Source organism: Mangifera indica, chromosome 10, assembly GCF_011075055.1.
Source record: "Mangifera indica cultivar Alphonso chromosome 10, CATAS_Mindica_2.1, whole genome shotgun sequence".
NCBI classification, from domain to species: Eukaryota; Viridiplantae; Streptophyta; class Magnoliopsida; order Sapindales; family Anacardiaceae; genus Mangifera; species Mangifera indica.
In genome coordinates this window covers 3,681,626-3,703,815 of record NC_058146.1, presented here as the reverse complement: position 1 = coordinate 3,703,815, position 22,190 = coordinate 3,681,626, and the positions used below count along the sequence as shown (strand labels likewise).

The window sequence follows — 22,190 nt, the reverse complement described above, 5'->3', positions numbered from 1 at the left end:
TTTATAAATAAATTTTCTAATTACTTATTTTTTAAAATAAAAGTTACCTTCGTAACTTTTTTTTTTTTAATTTTGATAACAAAAAATCTTATTTGAATCAAATCATTTTTTTAAGATCGAATCAATCACACTAAATAGGATAAATTCTAAGTTTAGTGAACAATCTATAACCATTGAAACAATCATAATTTTGGAGTGATAAGATGAATAAACAAATTATAAATATTTTTTAATTAATTATTTTACTATTTCATTGATTTTTTTCTCTCTAAAATCTTTTAATCACATCATTACGTTATTTTGCAAGAATTATAAATAAATTAATAAAAATATTTATTTATTTTTGTTAAGTTGGAAAGCCTTTACAGTAAACTTTGAAAGCTCATAGTCACTTAAATTTGTAATTACAAACTAAATAAATTAAAAATAAATTTTATTATAATATATTTCACTAAAATTATTTAAATCCTAAATATTTACAAGTAATCCCTGATCTTTTCCTACCTATCAATCCTTAAGGTTTTATACCCATAATTTTACTCGTGCCAAATTAAAGGTTTGGACTATGAGAACAAGTCGGAAACGAGTGAAGCGTGTTTGCAGTTCTTACTCAGAAGACAGAAGTCCTATTCATCTGTCTGTTGTGTATTAAGGAAATCTTCAAAGTCCGCTAAACTTCGCCAAGCCATAATAGAACACATTTATTTAGACAGACTTTTGACTTTTCTCAGTTGATTATTTTCTAACGACTCCTTTAGCACCATTCTCATTTTATTTTAATTATTGATAAACAATATAATTAACAGTAATATTTTATCTAGCTATTATATATATAAATATTATTTTATTTTTAATTTAAAATTAATTAATTATATAATGATATATACAAAATATTTATTTATTTATTTATTTACCTAAAATAATTACATGTAGTTTTATTATATAATTAATAATTGGAGAAGAATGTGATTTAAATAATTGATACCATAATCAATGATATGATAATCTTATCAACGTAATTTAATTACTTTGTTGATTAGCAAATAATTGAGTTTGTATTAATTAAATACATATATTACCTTTTTCTTGCTACATCAAAATAACGGAAATTTTGACAGATTTGCTCAAGCAATAATTATTAAACGATGAGTATGATTTGATCAAATAAACTAGTAATTAGTATAAAGGGCAAACGAATTATTCCACTCAAAGTATCCTTTAATCTCAAGTTTTTATTTCTAAATTATGAAAATTTTAAATACCTACTTATAAAGAGTTAAATATATTAGTTTTAAAGGTAAAATCGTTATTTTATCTGTAATATTAAAAATAAATTAAAATTTTATTTATTTTCCTTCCTAAACCAGAAAAACTAATCATTTTCCCCTTAGGGCAAGTTTTAAAAAATGATATTCTACCCTAGGGTTTAGTTTTCAAACTCCACTATCATTGTCTGTAGCCTTTTCATCTAACAATCTCTCTCCTCCCAAAACTTTCTCTCCTTTCGACAATCTCTCTCCACTCAGTTGGATGTTAAATCGGTGTCGAATGAAGCTTGAGAAGCGAAGAGCTTCATTGGAAAGACGAAGCTCTTCGTCTTCCCAGCCTCTTCATCTCCCAAGCTTCATTCAAGGTTGATTGGCCGTCCAACTGAATGGAGAGAGATTGTTAGAGGGAGAGGATGCTTTGGGAGGAGAGGATGCTAGCAATAACGTTAAAGCTTGAAAACTAAATCTTAAGGGATGGATGTCATTTTTTAAAACGCTAGAGTTTGGAATGCTCATATTCAATTCAAATATATATGTGTAAAGCTACGGTCAAAAGAATTTAAAGATTAGTTGAGAGAGTTTCTCTTATAATAAAATTATATGTATCTATTTTGAGTATATAAATAAGTATACAATTAAAATATGTCATCAAATAATTAAATGATTTAGAATCAAAGATAAAATAGTATCTAATCATATAATAATAAATTATATATATACATATTTGTGTACTTAAAAATAGATACGTTTATCCTTAATCTTTTGTTTATTTGAGTAATTTCTGAACTTGTATGGGGTATTTTGTTAAATTTTGTGGATTTAAAAATCGTTGGATTTGATTTCATAGATGTAGATGTTATGTTTGTAGCACCACGACAAAATAATTTGTCCCTTGTTGTGGCTTTTTTTTCATTTACACGCAACTTCACTAAAAAAGACAAATTAATAATTTATACGAAATAAAATGGTTTTCAATAATGGGTAGAAAAATAAAAATTTAAAAATTAAAGTGTGAGAATTGATTTTATCAAAGTTCCGGTGGGACATAGTTTTTGGGCCCAATCTACAGCAGGTTGAACTGGTCAAAGTCATCGTGTTTAAACTTCCTCGCCTTGACCTGCCAAGCTCTCAATAATTCAAGAAACAAACACTACGCAATTACTAACAAGTCTATATAACGCAGCTAGAGCTACATATTTCTTGCAAATTATCAAAGTTCCACTGAGAAACTGATTTTCTCAAAGTTCCTTTGTTTCATTTCCTCAACTTTTTAGCCACTTCGGAGAATTTCATCTCCTATTGAAAGTCCCTCACGACTGCTTCTGTAAAGGAAAACTAATTAAACAGGTGATTTATCAATGGCAGATGAACGTACGTTGGAGGAAACTCCAACCTGGGCTCTTGCTGTGGTATGCTTTTGTCTGATTGCCATATCCATCTTCATCGAACATCTCATTCACATGGTGGGAAAGGTGAGGAGTCAACCGGTTCATCTTCATTCACTTTACCATGATTCCAAGTGGGTGGCTTTCTGTTTTGCTTAAACTGAGTTTGATACTAATTATCAAATACTTTCACTCTTTTCTCAGTGGTTGGATAAGAAACACAAGCGAGCTCTTTTTGAAGCACTCGAGAAAGTCAAGGCAGGTAAGTGCAACTACTAAATCTAACGATATTGAAGCATAATCTGTGTTTTCTTAGCTTAATTGTTGAATTTTTTTGTTGGTGCAGAACTGATGCTTATGGGATTTTTATCCTTCCTGTTAACGGTTTCACAAGGATTGATTTCTGAAATTTGTGTTCCAAAGAGCATTGGAGACTCATGGCATCCCTGCAGCAAAAAGGAAGAAGATGAGAAATATCCAGGCAGTCGAAGACTTCTTTCCTTCTTGGATCCAACCTCAAGCACTCGCCGAATTTTAGCAGCAGCGAAGGAGGACGTATGTGCGGCAAAGGCAAGACAGATTTCATTTCTTCAGTTTCTCTCTATCTTGTTCACATAGCAATTATCTACTTTAAGTCCTTTAATGGTGAATTCCATATATATTGCAGGGTAAAGTTGCACTGATATCTGCATATGGTGTTCACCAGCTCCATATTTTCATATTTATATTAGCTATCTTTCATATTGTCTACTGCATCACCATCTTGGCTTTGGGAAGAACCAAGGTATCAATTATTCTCTCTCTTTTTTTCTCTGTGATTTGAGTGCCTTCTTTCTTACATCTTGAGGTACCTGTAAATATTGCAGATGAGGAAATGGAAGGTTTGGGAGGACGAGACGAAGACCATTGAGTACCAATACTACAACGGTAAGAAGAGTAAATAACAGTTTATAGTTTTCTACCGAAATTTCGATATTAACTGAATAATTATAATTTATTTACTGTACTCAAATCAACATAAAAGTCAAACTTTCGTATTATTTAAAAAGTTTATTTTAGCTTAAGAGAGTGAAACATATAAAAAGTTCACTGATTGAAGGGTAATTTGAATAATAAATAAGTGAAATTTTAAATATAAAAATTAAAATTAAAATAATTTTTAATAATATTTTAAAATTAAAATTTTGATTTATTTAGTGTAATATTCTGTGTTCAATTCGAAAAAAAAATCCAGGATTTAATTAAAAAAATATATATATATATATAATAAAGTTGGAGAAATATTGATTTTAAAATTAGTTTTGAGTCAATGCAGCGAGTCTTGTGTTGTGTCATTATTGACTTTTCTCTTGAGGGATAATTCGCATTTATTAATTTTTTGTGCTCCAGATCCAGACAGGTTTAGATTTACAAGAGACACGTCATTTGGGCGTAGACATTTGACCATGTGGAGTGAGTCAGCATTTAGCCTATGGATTGTAAGTACCAAAAATATTAAATATTCTGGATATAAATTATTATTTTTGGAAAAAAAATTTTAATAAATGTTTTTTTCTTGGTCAGGTTAGCTTCTTTAGGCAATTCTTTGGATCTGTGACCAAAGTTGATTACCTCACACTGAGACATGGATTTATCATGGTAATCACTAGAACTCTGCTTTTCTTTTTTTTACAAATAATTTCTGAATTTGATTGCCAAATAGGGCTCAATTTTTTTTAATTGTTGCAGGCACATTTGGCACCTGGAAGTGAAACAAAATTTGATTTTAATAAATACATCAGCAGATCACTTGAAGAAGATTTCATAGTTGTGGTGGGCATCAGGTTGGCCCTCAGCCCTCTCATCTCTCAAGCTAATAAATCCACATTAATTATTAAACAAATCTTATTGTCTACTATTTTTATGCTAAATTTTCTAACTTTTGTTCTGTTTTGTTTTTTGCAGTCCGATTCTGTGGTTTGTTGCAATGTTGTTCTTGCTCACCAACACAAATGGTATCATTTTTTTTTTTTTTTAAATCAAAGTTCAATCTGCTACTGATTTTTAGGCATTTTCTAAGTGATTACTGAAAATGAAATGATATTTTTCTTGGTGAACAGGATGGTTTGCTTATCTTTGGTTACCATTCATTCCCTTGATTGTAAGCACCAAATCCATATTCACCTTTTTTTTTCCTTTCCTTTTGTAACTTATTTTAATCTGAGCTGCAAATTTTGCAGATAATTCTGCTGGTAGGCGCAAAGCTGCAAGTGATCATAACTAAGCTGGGACTGCGGATTCAAGACCAAGGTGATGTAGTGAGGGGTGCGCCGGTGGTGAAGCCGGGGGACGATCTTTTCTGGTTCGGACGACCGCGGTTCCTTCTCTTTCTCATCCACTTGGTTCTTTTTCAAAATGCATTTCAGCTCGCCTTCTTCATATGGAGTACGGTAAGCATAGAGAAAAAAAGATGAGAGCTGTGATGTATGTACTTTCTTCTTCTAATAACTTTTGATTTATTTTGCAGTATGAATTCACCATAAAATCTTGCTTCCACTACAGAGTAGAAGAGATTGTCATTAGAGTGGCAATGGGGTGAGTTATAATTTTGAATGACAAATTTCACAAATTTCTGGCAATTTTTCTAACACAAAGGGGGTTTTGCCTTCAGGATTATCATACACATTGTGTGCAGTTACGTGACACTGCCACTCTATGCTTTAGTGACTCAAGTGAGTGAAAAAAAACAGAGATTTTCATCAGGAAAAGTAGTCAATTTCTGAGTTATCAATCAAGTTGATTCTTTGATTCTGCAGATGGGTTCGACAATGAAACCTACAGTCTTCAACGATCGAGTAGCGGCAGCGCTCAAAAACTGGCATCAGGCAGCGAAAAAACACACAAAACATGGCAAACATTCGGAGGCGACAACGCCTTTTTCAAGCAGGCCTCAAACGCCAACTCATAGAATGTCCCCGGTTCATCTTCTACAGAACTACCCCAACCGCAGCTCTGACAGTTACCATCCGTCGCCGGCAAGGCCTTCCAACTTCGATCACGAACGATGGGACCCCGAGAGCCTCCATTTGCATTCACCTAACCACTATGAAATCAATGAGTCTCACCATCATGGAGATTCAACCGCCAGTGAACAAGAAATGGTGGCAAAGCCAGTGCCAGAACCAGGCTCAATGCAATTGCCTCCAGGACCTGGCCCTATCCAGACACAACACAAAATCAATATGAGTTCTTCGGAATTTTCATTTGGTAAATGATTTAGCTGATAAGTTGAATTGGATTTACAGTTGCAAGTTGATAGTCATCATCATGTGTTCATTTCTTGTACATGATTTAACCAGGAGCCTAGAGCTAGCCTGCATAAAAATGACCTGTAAGGATAATTGGGTATAAATATAAATATATAGGTCCAGTTTATACCTTCTCTTCATTTTGTGCATGCTAAGTACTGTACTCTGCATTTTTCTGTTATTATTATTATTTTTAAGCTTTTTAATGAAACTTTTTTATTCAAATATTGCAAATTTGCTTTGGCCTTTGTATACATCAGACATTTCAATATTGGGTTCAATATCAGTTAGTCTCAGTGATTTAAGCCACTTCAAGTTTACTTTTGTTTGAGTTCGATTTAATATAAAAAAGTTGAATTTGAATTTAAATTCATATTAGACGAGTTTTAAAAAACATGAGCTCAAATTTAAATTTAACATTATCGTGGATGTTTAAGTTTAATTTAATATTATAAAAAAAGGTCATTTTGACTTTCGATCAAGATCATATGTATCTTTCAAACTTATAAATAATTATTTTTTAAAATTTATATTCTCCCATAAAGTAATATATTAGAAGAAAATTGAATTATGCTGTGAAAAAATGAACTTATTTATAATAATAATTTAATTATTTTAAATAAATTTATTATTTTATCAAATAATTCGACTTTTCTCTAATAATTTTATTTAAAAACTTAAATTTCAAAAGATAATTATTTATAAGTTTAAAATATATACAAGATTCTTTTTGCCATCATTCATAATCGGCTAAAATGACTATGTCCAAGCCTATCAAGTTAAATCCTTCGTGGCTAAACTTGAGTCATGGTTATAATAGCTTGAACAACAGGAACAGATCACGTCGTGAAATAGGAAATAAATAAATAATTAATTAAAATACACTCACCAACACTCACCACCTCTAAACCAATCAAAAAATAATTCAAATATTTAATAATTTTTTAAGGCCAAACGACTATTTCCCACCCAAGGTTTAGCGTTTTCTCAAAAGTCCCCCCTTTAACTATGGAAACACCAAACACCCACCCATGGCCGGTTAGATTTAACCAAACCCTAACGGCTGAAAATTTTATCTCCTTTTGCCCCCCTAAACTTTAAAAACTGAAATTTTCCCCCCGCCTAAGTTTTAAAAAATGACAGTTTCACCCTAGGGTTTGGTTTTGAAATCTCCGGCGACCTCTCCGGCTCCGTTGCCGACGGCCGCTCCCTCCGGAAGCAACCTCTCCTTCCGGCGATCTCTTTCCTCCCATTTGGAGGTCCGATCGGCGCCCAGAGACGCCGTGGGAGACGAAGACTTCGTCGGGAAGACGAAGTTCTTCGTCTTCCCAGACGAAGCCGATGCCGTCGTCCTCGTCTGGGAAGACGGTCGTCTTCCCAGAGGTCTTCTTCTGGGAAGACGATCGTCTTCCCAGACGAAGACGACGGCGTCGGCTTCGTCTGGGAAGACGAAGAACTTCGTCTTCCCGACGAAGTCTTCGTCTCCTACGGCGTCTCCGGGCACCGTTCGGACCTCCAAATGGGAGGAAAGAGATCGTCGGAAGGAGAGGTTGCTTCCGGAGGGAGCGGTCGTCGGCAACGGAGCCGGAGAGGTCGTCGGAGATTTCAAAACCAAACCCTAGGGTGAAACTGCCATTTTTTAAAACTTAGGCGGGGGGAAAATTTCAGTTTTTAAAGTTTAGGGGGGCAAAATAGATTCTATTTTAGTTTATTTTTAATATTATAGCTAAAATGACGATTTTACCCCTACCACCGTTAGGGTTTGGTTAAATCTAACTGGCCATGGGTGGGTGTTTGGTGTTTCCATAGTTAAAGGGGGGACTTTTGAGAAAACGCTAAACCTTGGGTGGGAAATAGTCGTTTGGCCATTTTTTAATCTTTCTCTTTATAACTAACCGAGCAAACAACAATTTAACTCGCCATCATTATCGACAGCAATTTTCCGCCGTTGATCACTGATCGTAATCGTGATCATGGAGGTGCGCCCAAATCAGACGCTCGATAACTCGTCGATCCATCAGCCACATGCACCTGCCGCTGCATCGAAGCAGCCAGCTGCAGCTCCGAACACCGTCGATTCAACATCCGTTTCTCAGAGGTCATTTCTTTTTTAACTGAATTTTCCTGTTATCTCAAAAGAAATTTCTCGGCTCTTTGTTTGCTTCGCGAGAAAGTTAGGAAAATGAAATTTCTGTATCTTGTGTTTTAGTTTTCGGATGATTGATTAATTAGTTAGTTCCTTACTAAATTTTCCGTTTGGTTCACGGAAAATTTCAGAGCTCTTTGTTTGTTTGGCTAGAAAACTAGGAAAAAAAAAAAAAGAAATCCTGTATCTTTTGCTTTTTTTGTTGGACGAGTAGTTAGTTCAAATTTCCTGTTGCTTCCTGAGAAAGCTTAGGAACATTTTTAATGTAAGATATTGCTGAAGACGAGCATGATTATTTTTTATTTACTAGTTTAGTACTTTTAATTGGGTGAAAAAGTGACGGTAAGTACTAATCTCGTTTTTGTTGGTTCTTTAGAAATTATGAAGACAATCAAATCATGTAATTTTTGTGTATGTCATGGTATTTGAAATCGGGTGATATAAATCTAAGTCTCAATATGGAAAATTAATGGTGCATAATATTAAAAGTTAAATTAGTTCAAAAGTAATTTGTATAACCATATCACGTGGCTAGGATATAATGTTTGTTTGGTGTGTGGTACTAGTTTTGTGTTGTAGATGGTGCAGTTGTGATATTGGACGAGTAACATACTGGATACAGTAAAGGTTTTCTCAAAATTCTTTACTTGGGCCAGTCGTTTGGATTTTTGGTTATAAATAGTTTAAGTAGTATTTTCTTTTCTTGGCTTTACTGCTGTTTCTCATGCAAAAGAAAAAAAAAAAACAAGGAAATAAGAAGAAATATTGGAGTTTAGTCCATGGTGTTTCTTTTATAGAATTTGTTGGTCTCCCAGTTATATGATTTTCATGGTTTTTAGCTATATTTTTGCAGGCTGCAGAAGGAATTGATGTCGCTAATGGTATGTATTATTTTTTTCCAACTTATGTTGTATGTAAACTTGTGAGACAAATCAAGAAATGTCATTTTCCTGCTTTAGTTTTTGGTTATTTTGTAACTTTGATTGACATATACTTCATCCTTAAAATATAGTGATTTTTACAGTCATTATAAATTTTGTTCTGGGTTGTGTAAAAGAAGCATCTTTTTTTTTTATATTTTGACAAGAAACCTGAGGATTATATCTGCTGTCATTATTTCATTTGATTTCTAATATTCTTTGCAAATGCAGATGGGCGGAGGAGACCTTGGAGTCTCAGCTTTTCCTGAAGCCGAGAGCATTTTCACTTGGATCGGCACAATTGATGGCGGGAAAGGAACTATGTATGAGGGTTTGTCATACAAACTTTCTTTGCGGTTTCCCTTGGACTACCCTTTCAAGCCACCCCAGGTCAAATTCAAGACTATGTGCTTCCATCCAAATGTTGATCAGTTTGGCAACATATGCCTTGACATCCTTCAGGTATTGTTCTACTTTATGAAAAGGGTTCCAATTGAAACATGTGCTAGTAAACAACATGCAAATGAGACAGGAGAAATGTCTCAGTCTGTTTCAGGGATTTTGGTATTGACTTCTGTATCCTGATCTGAAATAGTATCAGTTGGACAGGACAACCATTAAGTTGTAAATAACACTTATGACATAGAAGTGTTTCAGTCAATCTTTGGGTAACGGAACAAAGTATCTTAAGGAGTTCCACTCCCATCTTCAGCTGAAAGTTCATGAAGAAATTTCTATTAGTTGACCAAACCCATAAAACACTTTGAAATTCCTGAAAAGTGATGGAATTTTATATTCTTTTGAAGTGCTATATTATCCCATGTAAACCTACTTGTACATTTTAGGAGATAGTACCACACTTATTCGCTATACTTTCTAGTTTCCTACTAGGATACCTACGGTGAAATTCCTGGAATGTTGTGGTATTGGATTATTTATGTTCTGCTTTAAATATTTTTCTCTTTACATGTCGCCGTAGGACAAGTGGTCTTCTGCCTATGACTGCAGAACTATTCTATTGTCCATTCAAAGTTTATTAGGAGGTGCGCTTGCTCATCCCTACATTGTTATAATTATGTAACTGATGTTCCTGTTCTTACCTAACCATTAGTTCTCACTTGCAGAGCCTAACCCTGAGAGTCCTCTTAACAGCTATGCTGCAGCTCTGTGGAGCAACAAGGAAGGTTGGACACAGTTTATATCTTCATCACCTAGTAAATTAGCGGTATTTTTTTAAATATAGCTATTTAAACAAAAATGAGCTTTAAGATTGTGTTCTTTTTAAATAAAAAATAATCTCTAAATTTCCAAAACCTCCGCATCATTATTGTCTTAACTTCTTTGTTGTTAAAACGCTAGGAAAATTTTTGTGGTTTTGTGTGCAAATCAGAAACGAGTTTTGGTGTTTGCTTTTTTTTCCTAATAATTTCTTTTAGACTTTCTCTGTTACCTCTTGATTTATTTATTAAGTTGGGGCAGACTATAGAAAAATGGTTCACAAGCAGTATTATGGTGAGGTATTGGAGAGCTAATCTGAAGAGCAGAACAGAGGAGGAATGTAGATTTTGAATAGCCATGCAGTGTCTCCGTAAAAGGGTTTGTTTCATCTTGATGTGTGGAATTGACATCATTGTTGATACATATTACAATACATTATACAGGGGGTAAGTTGTATCGCTCTTTCTCTCTTTCCTCATCCGATGAGTGGATACTTTTTCTCTTGTAATTGCAAAGTAAAGTCTACATAATGTTGTAAATTGCTTCAGTCAATTGAAACGGTCTGGCTGTTTCATATGCAATTCGGAACATTTTAAAATTGTAACCATTTGATGATTTTTATGCTCCCGAAGAGTGGCCTCTCACCATGTTGATTTATGTTGTCACCAAGGCCGAGTGTGTGATGTAACCCTACGGGAAATTTTTAGTATATAAATAAATATATATATGATATATCATTATATAATTAAATATTATTTTATTTTTAATTTAAAATTATTCAATCATTTAATAATATACATCAAATATATATCTATTTGTGTATTCAAATAAATATATATAATTTTATTATAATTAAAATGCCATACTCGAATGTTATCAATTACAGTACATTGAATTTTATGGAAAAGGTAACAATCTATGTGTATTTAATTTTGATATATTTAATCATACAATAATATTATTATTTGTACATAAAATTATATATAAAAATTTTATACATAATTTTATTAAAATTGAAATTCATTTGTTCAAAGTGATGTTTACACCAGTTGGCATTGTCAATTGCATCAAACAAACCAAAAAGTAAATAAAAAAAGGGACAAAAAAAAAAAAAGAATAAACTCATTCAAGGACTTTTTTTGTTTTTTGTTCATTTCTAAACTATATATATTGAGCAAGGGCACATATGACAATAATTGCGAGATACCACAACATATAAAATGACAACATGTGTACTTCAAGGGTTGGTAGTCCACGGCAAATTGGAAAACAAAACTGTCCACCAGAATCTAGAAAGAAAGATTTATCTCGAAACATCGCACAACATCTGAGATGGTCAAGGTATGGACACTTGCATTTGTTGTCTAGCTTCAATAACCAAGTTCTCACCCAGTTAGACATTCTCTGACGCATCATCCTTTTTGGACTCAACTACGCTCTGTGAGGCTGCCAACTTCTCAGCTGCCAATCTCTCCTCCAGTGCTCTAGCTCCTCTTTCTCTGCAAAGGAATGGCAATGGGAAATCAGAAACCACAAAGTCTATTGCTTTCACACCAAAACTATCCGAATGTAGTATTACCTAATGTTTTTAGTTAAACATATGGTACTTTCATTATAGTAGTTGTGTTCTAATCAGCTGCCTGTTTTATATAAATTCAGTCGTAAGCATATCTTTCTAACCAGGTTAGAAAGCTACTTTGGATTGTATAACATTTTGCTTAGTTTCCAAATGCGATCAATGTAGTATTTATCATAGCTGCAACAAACCAGAAAGGTTACCTTCTCCTTGTTGCCTCAATAGGGTCAGAACCAGGCAATGGAGCATCTCCCAAGGTATAACCATGACCATCACTAGAGCCTTCAGATCTTCCACAAAGCATCCGGTGAAATATTGATGCAATGGGATTGATAACTGGTCTGCTCGGTAGTAAAAGAAACAGTAGTCAAACAGTGACATTAAGATTAAAGACTTTAAGCAAATTGTCATGAGATAAGATACAAACAGAAAAGATCTCACACACCTAACAAATTCAGGGAAGAATGAAGAGAATGCAAAATCATCACTTGGATCGCCCCTAAATTTTGTTTCTGGTTTTCCCTGCATGTATCTCAGGTAAATCCAGCCCATATGTGTGCCAAATATTAAGGCTGGAAGATAAGCAGCTGACTCTGCAGTAAAGAAGCTTATAATAATGGATAGCAGGAGCATAAGAGATGGCAACCACTGCAAAATAATGGGAACAGGATCAGGATGAGAATGTGGGAGACATCTCTTCAACTTGCAGAAATTCCTATCAGAAGAAAGATGAGACTAAATGAATCTTTTAAAAAAATTTGAACCTTTGCTTTTAATTTTAATAAATACAGCTCCTGTTCAGGTATGATCTGCTTGATGCCGACCAAGAACCCTGCAAGAACCCCATGGAAACCTGAAACAGGCATGTACCTATTACAAAGAATAAAGAGAATAAGCAATTACAAAAAAAATAAAAAAGGCACCAGAAAACAAAACTAAAATAATCCAGGTATAAGATATAATAACTAGTTTGAATACTCAGAACAACAATTAACAAGCACAGATTGTTTTTTGTAGATTGATCTAGTTTTTATCCTTAAATAAACTATTGTATACAGTTAAAAAGAAACAAATTGCAACAGTTTATGGTCAGCTGCTAGTTGGAGGGCAAAGAAACATCAATGGTCAAATTCAATATCTTGTTTCTTCAAACAGTGACAGAGAGAGAAGACAGGAAAGGTAAGGCTCCAAATTATGAATTGTTGAAACAAAACAAAAATACCTAATTCTTGAATACAAAAGGCTGCCATAGTACTTACAGGTAATTCTCCTCCTTTGTTATGTAGTACAAGGCAATAGCAGTAGTGAAAACACATAGGGAAGTTAGAAAGTTAACTATGAAGATGAACTTCAGGAACTCTTTAGAACCCCACACAGGTTCAAGCAACTTCCCCATGAAGAGGAGACCAAGGGTGCTGACGACTACCTAGAAAACCAGTGACCACAGTTATCACTTTATACATATAATAAATAAGAAATGGGACATTTTGGGGACAGTAAAATTAAGCAGACTAGGTAAATATTTTACAGCAAAATAATTACATACACCATGCACTGTTTGCTCAATGTAACCAGCTGTTACGAGATTCCAAGCAAAGGGAATTGTCCTGCAAAATTTTTTTTATTAATTAATTAATATCAAGCTATTGAAGAAACTTGAAAACGTAAATCGCTGTGCTTGATATCATTCTCCTCCTTATTTCCACGCAGGTATGAGATAATCAGGTGCAGATCTATTCTTCCTTGGGTTACATACATCATGTCAACAAAACAAAAGGGTAGTTAACTTTAGACAAACCATTCCTCCTCAACAAATTACAAGAAAACAAGACTTCCAAGGGAAAAACCAAGAGATCTGATATCCTTTACCTGGTAAAACATGAATTTACATCAAGATCCACAAAAAAGAATCATATTCCATCAATTGATTCTCATTTAACATATACTGAACATAAAAAATCCCATCTAATTAGATTAGCATTAGCCCAAAACCTCACAAAATCAATCTTCAGAATATTTCCTTATCAATTACTCTCCTAAAGTTTATCAAAGACCGCTACTTTCTACTGTTTTTCAAACCAAGCAAGTCCACTCACAAAGCTGACTTTTCTTCTTATAGTGGCTTCTATGAAGTTCTCGCTAGCAGTTAATAAACTTACAACAGAATCAATTAAGCAAAGAAGCGTTACACATCGTAAAAATATCATATATCGCAACAAGATATGCTTAACTTTAAATAACACAGATTTATCCCTAATGCCCCTTAAACTTAACAACTGAATATCACTTCAATTGTAAATCATAATCAGATTAGGATTTACTAAAAACCGAATTCTCAAACTCAATAAACGGATCCAGAACGTGCTTACCTAGCTGGAATCAGAGCAAGAACAGAAGCCGCCGCAGGTAAAAGTTGAACTAAAATGTGGCCTCCGACAAGCACCACTGCTAATCCCTTGCAAAGCTTAGTAAATCCAGTGAAAAAGCCCGCGCTCTGCAAAATTAAAGTAATAACACTTGGAAAATTAATAAGAAAACAATTGCATTTCTAAGAGATCTGATTGGAGGCGGACTTACAGACTGAGAACTCATAATTGAACGGTATCCGATAATTCGGAAGCGAAGGCAGATGATCTAATGAGTTTTATTTTGTTGAATTTCCTTCTGCTTCTGCTTTTGTTTTTGTTTTCGTTTACTTAATTCCCTCAAGGGGAAAGGAAGTCGTTGTACGGTTTTTCAGATCACGGAAGCAGGGCGGCTTCGAGAGTGGAAGCGGATTAGAGCCTAGCTGACCTCAAGTTTCTTGAGGTCGGCTCGGCTTGAAAGAGTACTTTAATTTAAGCTTATAAGATATTTTTAAATCAATTGGGGCATAAATGGGTTAAAAAAAAATCAAGTTGGAATTTAATTATAATATTGGATCGAATTTAATAATATAATTGAATCAAAACCAATGAAATAATGCTATTTTAATATATATTTATTAAAACGATGTCTATTAATTGATTTACAAACTCATAAATTTAATAAGTTGAATACTTTCAAATTTGAATTCAATAATATAAAAACTATAAATTCAAGTTAAAATTCAAATTTATTTAAACTAAATTGATAATCAACGAATTTATTTATCTATTTTAAATATATAAATAAATATACATTTATATGTATAATTATATGATTGAGTGTTATTTTATCTTTAATTTAAAATTTATTTATTTACATAATAAAATATATCAAATATATCTATTTGTATATTTAAAATAAATATACACAATTTTATTGTGATATTTAAAGTAAAGAATACACCGAAAAACAATAAGTTTGTTACTCTCTCTCACTATAAGTCCTTGCAAGAAGCAAGAGCAACAATATAATTGGGTGAAAACTGTGAAACCTCATGGCTTTTGAAGCAAGAGCGCTAGAACAATGTTCCCCACAGGGAAATGGCAACCATGTTGGTCTATAAAGAATCAATTTGGTAATGGTTTCTGCATAAGCTTTAAGAGATGGATTATCGTTGGTGAACTTGCAACATAGATGATCGAACATTCAACATTAAAGATGATAAAGCTTGGGGGAGTAAAATTTTCATGGAATAGCCAAACATAGTGAACCTACAAGCACAAACTTGAAGTGAAACAAAAGCTTTTACACTAGTCCACTTGATTGTAAGTTTTTGCATTATCTATATTGGTTTGGACACCGCTGGTTGACCACCACCCTCTCTCCAACATTACAATTTCCAGGGAGCTTCCATCAGTTTTCTCAAGAGAAACGTAAACAACATATAGAATGACATCACACAAGTTATAATATTGTGTAGAGGATTGAAAACTACGACTCTAAAGAGACCTTAAAAGTGTATAATCAAATTTGATATATTAACTGATTTTAAGTATCTTAGTATGTCAATAAGGAGAACTTGACCTTAAGCTTTCATCTTTGAAAGCCATAACAATTTTAGCTTTTAATAAAATAGGAATAATATTATCTGCACATATTTTTTTATATTTAATTTATATTTATCAACTATGTATTATTATATTGTTAATATAAATTATATTGATAAAATAAACAAAACAATTCTACAGTTTGATATCCTGATTCCATGCAATGAGCTGCCTACATGTATAATGCCTACCTGGCACTGTCGCTCATCCTCCACCACGAACCCACAAGATATTCAACATGGGCACCAACTGGATTAACACTCCCACGTGGCCCAATTACAAATCACACCAACAAATGCTGGACCAATAATAATCCACTTTCAGATTCGCCGACATCCCACTACCCTTCCTTCTCCTCTTTAACCCTTCCTTTGTCCATTTTCATCACCACTACTCTTCAGAAAACTGAAAAACTGACTCTTCTTCGCCAAAGTTCTAACAATGGCTTCCAATACAATAATGAGCTGTGGCATCGCCAACACTGCGTTTCCTTGAGTTCTCTCCTCTTCTAAATCTAAATTTGCCACTGCCGTTTCGCTTTCTTGTTCTGGTGCCTATGCTACTTCACGTTTCTCCATGTCTGCCGACTGGATGCCGGGCCAGCCCCGCCCGCCTTATCTCGATGGTTCAGCTCCAGGGCAATAATAATAACATAAAAAAGCATATAATTATTTGAACCTTATGATCATTTTTTGATTATTTTTATCATTGTTGTGTGGGTTTTTTTTATTTCAGTGACTTTGGATTTGACCCTCTTCGGCTTGGTGAGGTCCCTGAGAACCTTGAGAGATATAAGGAGTCTGAACTCATTCACTGCAGATGGGCTATGCTTGCTGTTGTAAGTTTCTATCTATTATCTCAAAAAGTCACATTTTTGAATGTCTGATTATGGGCATATTGAACTGCAATAGACTGATTTTGCAGTGTTGTGTTGAATGAAATTAAACCATCTCAATTTGATTGATTCATTGGATTTATTGCAGCCAGGGATCCTGGTGCCAGAGGCATTGGGATTAGGCAACTGGGTAAAGGCTCAAGAATGGGCTGCAATTCCTGGTGGACAAGCAACTTACTTAGGTAACCCAGTTCCATGGGGCACTTTCCCCACCATTCTGGTCATTGAATTCCTCGCCATTGCCTTTGTTGAGCACCAAAGAAGCATGGAGAAAGACCCCGAGAAGAAGAAGTATCCCGGTGGTGCTTTTGATCCCCTGGGATTCTCCAAGGACCCCAAGAAGTTTGAGGAGTACAAGGTTAAAGAGGTCAAAAACGGTTAGTAGCAGTGCATGATATATCTTTCTATTGCAAGATTTATTTTACATAGATTAGATAAAACTGATACTATTCTAATATTACAATATTTAAAGATAAAATATAAAATATTGAATTAAAATTCTTTGAAATTATAAATAGAATATTATATAATTTGAATCTATAAAACTTCTAAAATTACTCACATTAAAATGATTGATTTTTTGCTTTTAAAACCACGTATTAATGACAACTTTTAATAGTTGAAGTTATTGTATATGAGTATCGGAGATGAATTTACGTAATATATAATAGTTTGATAGACCATAGTAACGATCTAATAAACCCTAAAACTTATACTAATGTTATTCTTTAAGGGTGTTAAATAACTTTATTAATCACTTAAATTTATTTAAAAAATTGTCATTAAATTATTCAATTACTTAATTTTATTAAGCTAAAATTATGAGTAATATTAGTTGATATTAGGAAATTTTGTAACATTCATGACACACATTATGATTGCTTTTAAGGTTAAATGAAGATATGTAATTGTGTGTTAATTCGATGTATATGTAATGAAGATACGTAATTGTGTGTTAATTCGATGTATAGGACGGCTGGCATTGTTGGCATTTGTGGGTTTCTGCGTGCAACAATCGGCTTATCCAGGCACAGGGCCATTGGAGAATTTGGCAACTCACTTGGCTGATCCTTGGCATAACAACGTTGGGAACGTTATCATCCCCAGAGGGCTTTTGCCTAATTAAACTTTGATCCATATATATCCACTGTAGAATCCCATATGATGAAACAATTTTCATATATTTTGACTCTCATGATTGGAAGTAATTCTCTACCAATCACTTGTAATACTGTGGAGATTATTACAACAGTTGTGGTTTATGGATAATATTCTACTCAAACATTCGATCAAAATTTATTTAAATCAAAAACATATAAAGAAGTAATGAATTCAATAAGAACCTTAACAACACAATTAGGAAAAAGAAAAAAAAAAACCCAATAATTCAATAAATGAAATGGTTTAGAAAAGCCTGGAAATAGAAGCATACTATAATGCTATCCTTAGAAAAAAAAAAAAAACAACAATCCGCTGGATCTCTTCATGTGCAGTAAAGAGAATGCTTACAAAAGAAAGCACTGATACTTAAAAGTATTATTCCTACTTTAAAAAAACACACACACAAAATGAAGGAGGAAAATTTCTATTTAAAAATAAATAAATAAATAAATAAATAAAGTAGCCGTTGGGTCCAATGGATACTTGACCATCAATAATATGAAAGAGGAAAATTTCTATTTAAATAGTTATATCAGACCAATCTGTGAGCCTTACCTGTAAACTTTTAACGTAATTTACCCTATTGGTGGGCTCTAGCATAACCCACAAAATTGTGAGTTGTGTCCCGTGCAAATTTTTAAGGGACATGCTGATGCAAGAAATCAAATAAAATCTAATAAAAACTCACTCACTATTAAATGTTGTTTTACACATTAAACAAAAACATGAGAAATTAGATTTTATTGATGGATTAACTCTTTAACTTTGACAGTACAATTGTGTTCATAAAGCTATAAGCAAGTACAAAAACCACTATCAGCACATTTGGCACCTTTGAACTTATCCTGCATTGCCTGCTTGCAAATTCCAGTGCAAGTATCTTCACTGCATGGCACATCTGCATCATCTGCAATGTCCACTAACACGCGATGGTGATCAGGATTAAAGGTAGCGGCGGCATCGACACCCTCCCACGTCGAGAGTGTCAACGACAACAAGCCAAAAGCAAGACTAATGATCAAAGCCAATGAAGCTCTTCTTTCTTCCATTGCAAACAAAAACAAGGTGCCTTTCTATGTAAAGTTTCAATTAAGGATTTGAGTTTATATAGAAAATTTTACATTGTAAACAAAAATAAGACACTTTATCTCGTAATTAATCATTAATGTCTTTCGAAATCTAGCTTTTCAAATACTGAAAGATGTATATAGTATTTAGTTGATTATCCAGCAAGATATGGTTAATTAGCTGCCAAATAATATACAGTATTTATACTAGAGTTTCCTTTATAAATTGCCTACCATAAAAGGTCGAGATTTTTAAAATACTTGCCATTTTAAAATGATAAATTGCCTACCATGAAAGGTCTGAGTCTAATGAATTACCATATTTCCTCTCATGGTTATAGAAAAATATTTGTTAATTTGTTTTTAAGTATTCAATGAATTACATATAGTTTATACAGTATTTTTGTAAAAGATAATTACTTTTTTAAAACCTGGGAACAAAAATCAAACTGGGTATCTTCAAAAAGAAAAACATTTAAATTCTGAAAAAGAAAAGAAGCACTTTTTGTTAGCAATGGAAGCAGGGAGAATAGCCATGCAGGTGAGTTTGATATTAACTTTGGTGATGTTAATTTGCTTGGCCACAGGACCAGATATTGCAGAGGGGTTTCGCATAGTGGTGGAATGCAAGATGCCTGAGTGCTTCCAAATTTGTTATAATGCATATAAGAACAAACTCATTGAAGCAATGTGCAGGCCTACAACTTGGGGAAACCTTTGCGTTTGCTACCATAATCCTTAATATATTATACCATTGGTTTCTGTTTCATTATCAACAACTAGCTTTGTAATTCCATTAAATAAAAGGAATAAAGATTGTTATGTCTGATTAGCTACTGATAAATAAAAGATTGTTAATGGAGAGGGGGAAAGATGAAGTTGCAGAAGAATCCAAGCTCGAAACATTCACTTAGAAAAAAACACCAAAAAACACCCAAAGAGAAGAGACCCCATTATGTATACATTCTGACACCGCACTTTATTCCTTACAGCACTCTACACGATAATTTTTATCATTGAAAATTTTTCCATTTTTAATACCTTGTTTTTCTCTTTATCTTTTTCAGTCTTTCCATCTTTCATCGCTTGCCATTTTCTACATACAAGGAAAGGAGAATTTTTTTCCTTTGCAGCTTTTTCCAGACATGGAAGATCCATCACACTCAATACACACTATCTCTCTCTCTTTTCTATGTAGTACAATATTCGTTGTCTCATCGTGTTGCATTTCAAGGGATCATTTTTGCTTTGTTATTCTCTATCAAAAATATTACTAATATCATTGTTTACAGATCATCCTGCTTTTGATTTCTTTCATTCGAGCTTTGTTTCATTTCCCTGATAGAGTTCATTTCATGCCCTAAGAGACTTTAAACACCAAAAAAACATCGAATTATTAACTAGCAATTATATCCTAACTTTGAGGCAATTTATGTTTACAAAAAGAAGTGAATCACCTGTTTTATCCCAAATTACTGAATTTATGTAAGTTAACATATGTCAGAATGAAAAGTTTTATCTACCCTACCCCTAATTTACATGTTTCATCACCCACCCGATATTGTGATATATTATTTAATGACTTTGCATTGTTCTACTCAAGGTTTGTTTCATTTCCCTAATGGGTTTTTGTTCCATTGCTTTGTTCTTCATCCGATAATTTGTCCGTAAGTTATAGAGAAGTTTTTAACTTTTGTGATGGTTTTATGCTTGGAAGAAGCACGTGAAAAGGCTGTTTCTATCCCATTTGAGCATCTGGTTTTTCCTACTCGGGGTTTCATAAAAATATTTAACATAAAGTTGAGCTAGCTCAATTTGGTCAGTCGAATTACTTAATATTGGAAAATTTTAACCAACCTTCAAACTAGACCGCTCATAATGATTCAATATTATGCAAGTAGTAGTGTTTAGATTGGGTTTTTTCTTTCTGTTTTCTTTTCCTTTTTTTTAAATTGAAATGTCTTTTTTAAGTAGGTCAGATTGTGCTTGACATGTTGTATTCACCAAAAAATGAATTTCTCTCGGCTTTTGGCCAGGAGTTAGGCCAATAGGCCATTAGATTTTTCCATATGTGAATAAAGGTTAAATTTTTTAAAGTGGGTTTTGGATATATTTTGTATATTACAAATTCAGAGAATAAAATTGATTTTGTAAACCTTTACAGCCTACAAAAAAAAAAGGTTTATGGGAAAAACAATTTTTAGTTGAGATGCCAAACAATATTTGATTAATCTTTAGTGTTGTACTATAATTCTTCCCAAAAATCTTATTAATAATGTTTCTGAAATTTTTGGATAAATTAGGGTTTCACAAACGTAAAAGAGATTTGAAATCAGACATTCACCTTAAAAGTTGTAATGCTATATCAGTTTCGTTAACCCCATCCGTTCATTGTATTTTCATGATATCTATAATTTAAAATATTTCTGCAATTTATTCTATTTTAACTAAGCCACCCTAACCTTGATTAATTTCCATTTAATTATTAACAAAGTACTTTTGTTCAATCAATAAAACTATATATATCTATTTTTGGTACATAAATATATACACACTTATACGTATTATCACATGATTGAATGATTTTAAATTAAAGATAAAGTAACACTCAATCATATAATGACACATATAAGTGTATGTGTGTATGTATATATATATATATATATTATCGTTGTTGTTGGGATTGGTTTCCTTTAAGTCATTTGAAAGAGTTCATATTTATTTTGCTATCATGTAATAAGTACACAAATCTCTTCTTAAGCTCAATTATATCTTCTAAGACTACTTTTTACTCTAGCTCAAAATAAATAATTCTGATTACACAAAATGTTAAAGAATAGATCCAAAGAAATCTTAATATTCCCATTCAAAAGATATCTTTGGTCATGCATTATCACATGCAATGCTTTAGTTTTTAAATAATGTGAACAAAAAATTTGTCAGCTAATAATAATTATAACAGTAACATAGAAATGAAATGTATCAAAAATTTAAAAAAAAAACGAGAAAATAGATAAATATATAAAATAGAATAAAAGACAAGGCTGACATCCTTTTGATCTCAGCCCTAAAATTCTGCCGGTGGCCATATTAGGACAGCCAGCTGAAGATTCTTATAAAGAAATTGACTTATCGTAGAACAATCGAATAGTGTTATTGGAATTCTTTTGTGAGGTGCTCGTGTTCAGATGGGAGTATAAGCTTGTAATAATTGTCAATTGAAGCCTTAGAAAGAACGAAATTTATGAACAAGATGAAGAGAAACAAGTGTTGGTCCTTGATTAAGGAGCCTAATTTCTTTTTTATCTTGATAG

The 22,190-nt window shown here is 33.0% G+C and overlaps 4 protein-coding genes and 1 long non-coding RNA gene across 8 annotated transcripts; 4 read left to right on the top strand and 1 right to left on the bottom strand.

The window, feature by feature from the left end:
* The first annotated feature begins 2,465 nt into the window (after nt 1-2,465).
* On the top strand, nt 2,466-6,080 carry LOC123227072 (MLO-like protein 6). 2 transcript variants are annotated; one of them, XM_044651699.1, is made up of 14 exons: nt 2,466-2,740; nt 2,858-2,915; nt 3,000-3,223; nt 3,321-3,437; nt 3,520-3,580; nt 4,043-4,131; nt 4,217-4,291; nt 4,382-4,476; nt 4,598-4,647; nt 4,753-4,793; nt 4,873-5,082; nt 5,160-5,227; nt 5,304-5,364; nt 5,449-6,080. In XM_044651699.1, exons 1-14 carry the CDS (start codon nt 2,627-2,629, stop codon nt 5,905-5,907), a joined length of 1,722 nt encoding a protein of 573 aa, XP_044507634.1. In that variant the 5' UTR covers nt 2,466-2,626; the 3' UTR covers nt 5,908-6,080. The 2 variants fall into 2 exon arrangements, with proteins under 2 accessions (XP_044507634.1, XP_044507635.1); XM_044651700.1 differs by having other exon boundaries at nt 2,467-2,740; nt 2,858-2,911.
* Nucleotides 6,081-7,809: 1,729 nt separating this feature from the next.
* On the top strand, nt 7,810-10,889 carry LOC123228342 (probable ubiquitin-conjugating enzyme E2 C). 3 transcript variants are annotated; one of them, XM_044653698.1, is made up of 6 exons: nt 7,810-8,038; nt 8,940-8,967; nt 9,238-9,468; nt 9,986-10,049; nt 10,131-10,231; nt 10,486-10,889. In XM_044653698.1, the coding sequence occupies exons 1-6, from the start codon at nt 7,914-7,916 to the stop codon at nt 10,573-10,575; spliced, it is 639 nt and encodes a 212-aa protein (XP_044509633.1). In that variant the 5' UTR covers nt 7,810-7,913; the 3' UTR covers nt 10,576-10,889. The 3 variants fall into 3 exon arrangements, with proteins under 3 accessions (XP_044509633.1, XP_044509635.1, XP_044509634.1); XM_044653699.1 differs by having other exon boundaries at nt 7,814-8,038; nt 10,131-10,190; XM_044653700.1 differs by lacking the exon at nt 9,986-10,049 and having other exon boundaries at nt 7,811-8,038; nt 10,131-10,190.
* Nucleotides 10,890-11,346: 457 nt separating this feature from the next.
* On the bottom strand, nt 11,347-14,585 carry LOC123226985 (rhomboid-like protein 19). The gene is made up of 8 exons (XM_044651582.1): nt 14,378-14,585; nt 14,170-14,294; nt 13,347-13,407; nt 13,060-13,226; nt 12,565-12,670; nt 12,246-12,448; nt 12,004-12,141; nt 11,347-11,723 (listed from the first exon to the last, which is right to left on the bottom strand). The coding sequence occupies exons 1-8, from the start codon at nt 14,390-14,392 to the stop codon at nt 11,618-11,620; spliced, it is 921 nt and encodes a 306-aa protein (XP_044507517.1). The 5' UTR covers nt 14,393-14,585; the 3' UTR covers nt 11,347-11,617.
* Nucleotides 14,586-16,093: 1,508 nt separating this feature from the next.
* LOC123227243 (chlorophyll a-b binding protein 6A, chloroplastic) lies at nt 16,094-17,930 on the top strand. Its single transcript, XM_044651958.1, has 4 exons — nt 16,094-16,391; nt 16,489-16,591; nt 16,737-17,025; nt 17,620-17,930. Exons 1-4 carry the CDS (start codon nt 16,330-16,332, stop codon nt 17,772-17,774), a joined length of 609 nt encoding a protein of 202 aa, XP_044507893.1. The 5' UTR covers nt 16,094-16,329; the 3' UTR covers nt 17,775-17,930.
* Nucleotides 17,931-18,639: 709 nt separating this feature from the next.
* Nucleotides 18,640-19,892, top strand: LOC123228295. The gene is made up of 2 exons (XR_006504665.1): nt 18,640-18,874; nt 19,464-19,892. It is a non-coding gene; the product is annotated as an uncharacterized LOC123228295 (long non-coding RNA).
* Nucleotides 19,893-22,190: the final 2,298 nt, after the last annotated feature.

What these genes read in the sequence shown, in the direction of transcription:
- LOC123227072 (XM_044651699.1), top strand. Translation starts at nt 2,627, where the DNA reads ATGGCAGATGAACGTACGTTGGAGGAAACTCCAACCTGGGCTCTTGCT. An exon ending in TGAGTACCAATACTACAACG is followed by an intron (nt 3,581 to 4,042) that starts GTAAGAAGAGTA and finishes TTTGTGCTCCAG; the next exon opens with ATCCAGACAGGTTTAGATTT. An exon ending in ATAGTTGTGGTGGGCATCAG is followed by an intron (nt 4,477 to 4,597) that starts GTTGGCCCTCAG and finishes TGTTTTTTGCAG; the next exon opens with TCCGATTCTGTGGTTTGTTG.
- LOC123228342 (XM_044653698.1), top strand. Translation starts at nt 7,914, where the DNA reads ATGGAGGTGCGCCCAAATCAGACGCTCGATAACTCGTCGATCCATCAG. An exon ending in TCAACATCCGTTTCTCAGAG is followed by an intron (nt 8,039 to 8,939) that starts GTCATTTCTTTT and finishes ATATTTTTGCAG; the next exon opens with GCTGCAGAAGGAATTGATGT. An exon ending in TATGCCTTGACATCCTTCAG is followed by an intron (nt 9,469 to 9,985) that starts GTATTGTTCTAC and finishes ATGTCGCCGTAG; the next exon opens with GACAAGTGGTCTTCTGCCTA.
- LOC123226985 (XM_044651582.1), bottom strand. An exon ending in TTGAGCAAACAGTGCATGGT is followed by an intron (nt 13,227 to 13,346) that starts GTATGTAATTAT and finishes CTGGTTTTCTAG; the next exon opens with GTAGTCGTCAGCACCCTTGG. An exon ending in ATTGAGGCAACAAGGAGAAG is followed by an intron (nt 11,724 to 12,003) that starts GTAACCTTTCTG and finishes ATTCCTTTGCAG; the next exon opens with AGAAAGAGGAGCTAGAGCAC.
- LOC123227243 (XM_044651958.1), top strand. Translation starts at nt 16,330, where the DNA reads ATGTCTGCCGACTGGATGCCGGGCCAGCCCCGCCCGCCTTATCTCGAT. An exon ending in CTCGATGGTTCAGCTCCAGG is followed by an intron (nt 16,392 to 16,488) that starts GCAATAATAATA and finishes TTTTTATTTCAG; the next exon opens with TGACTTTGGATTTGACCCTC. An exon ending in GGTTAAAGAGGTCAAAAACG is followed by an intron (nt 17,026 to 17,619) that starts GTTAGTAGCAGT and finishes TTCGATGTATAG; the next exon opens with GACGGCTGGCATTGTTGGCA.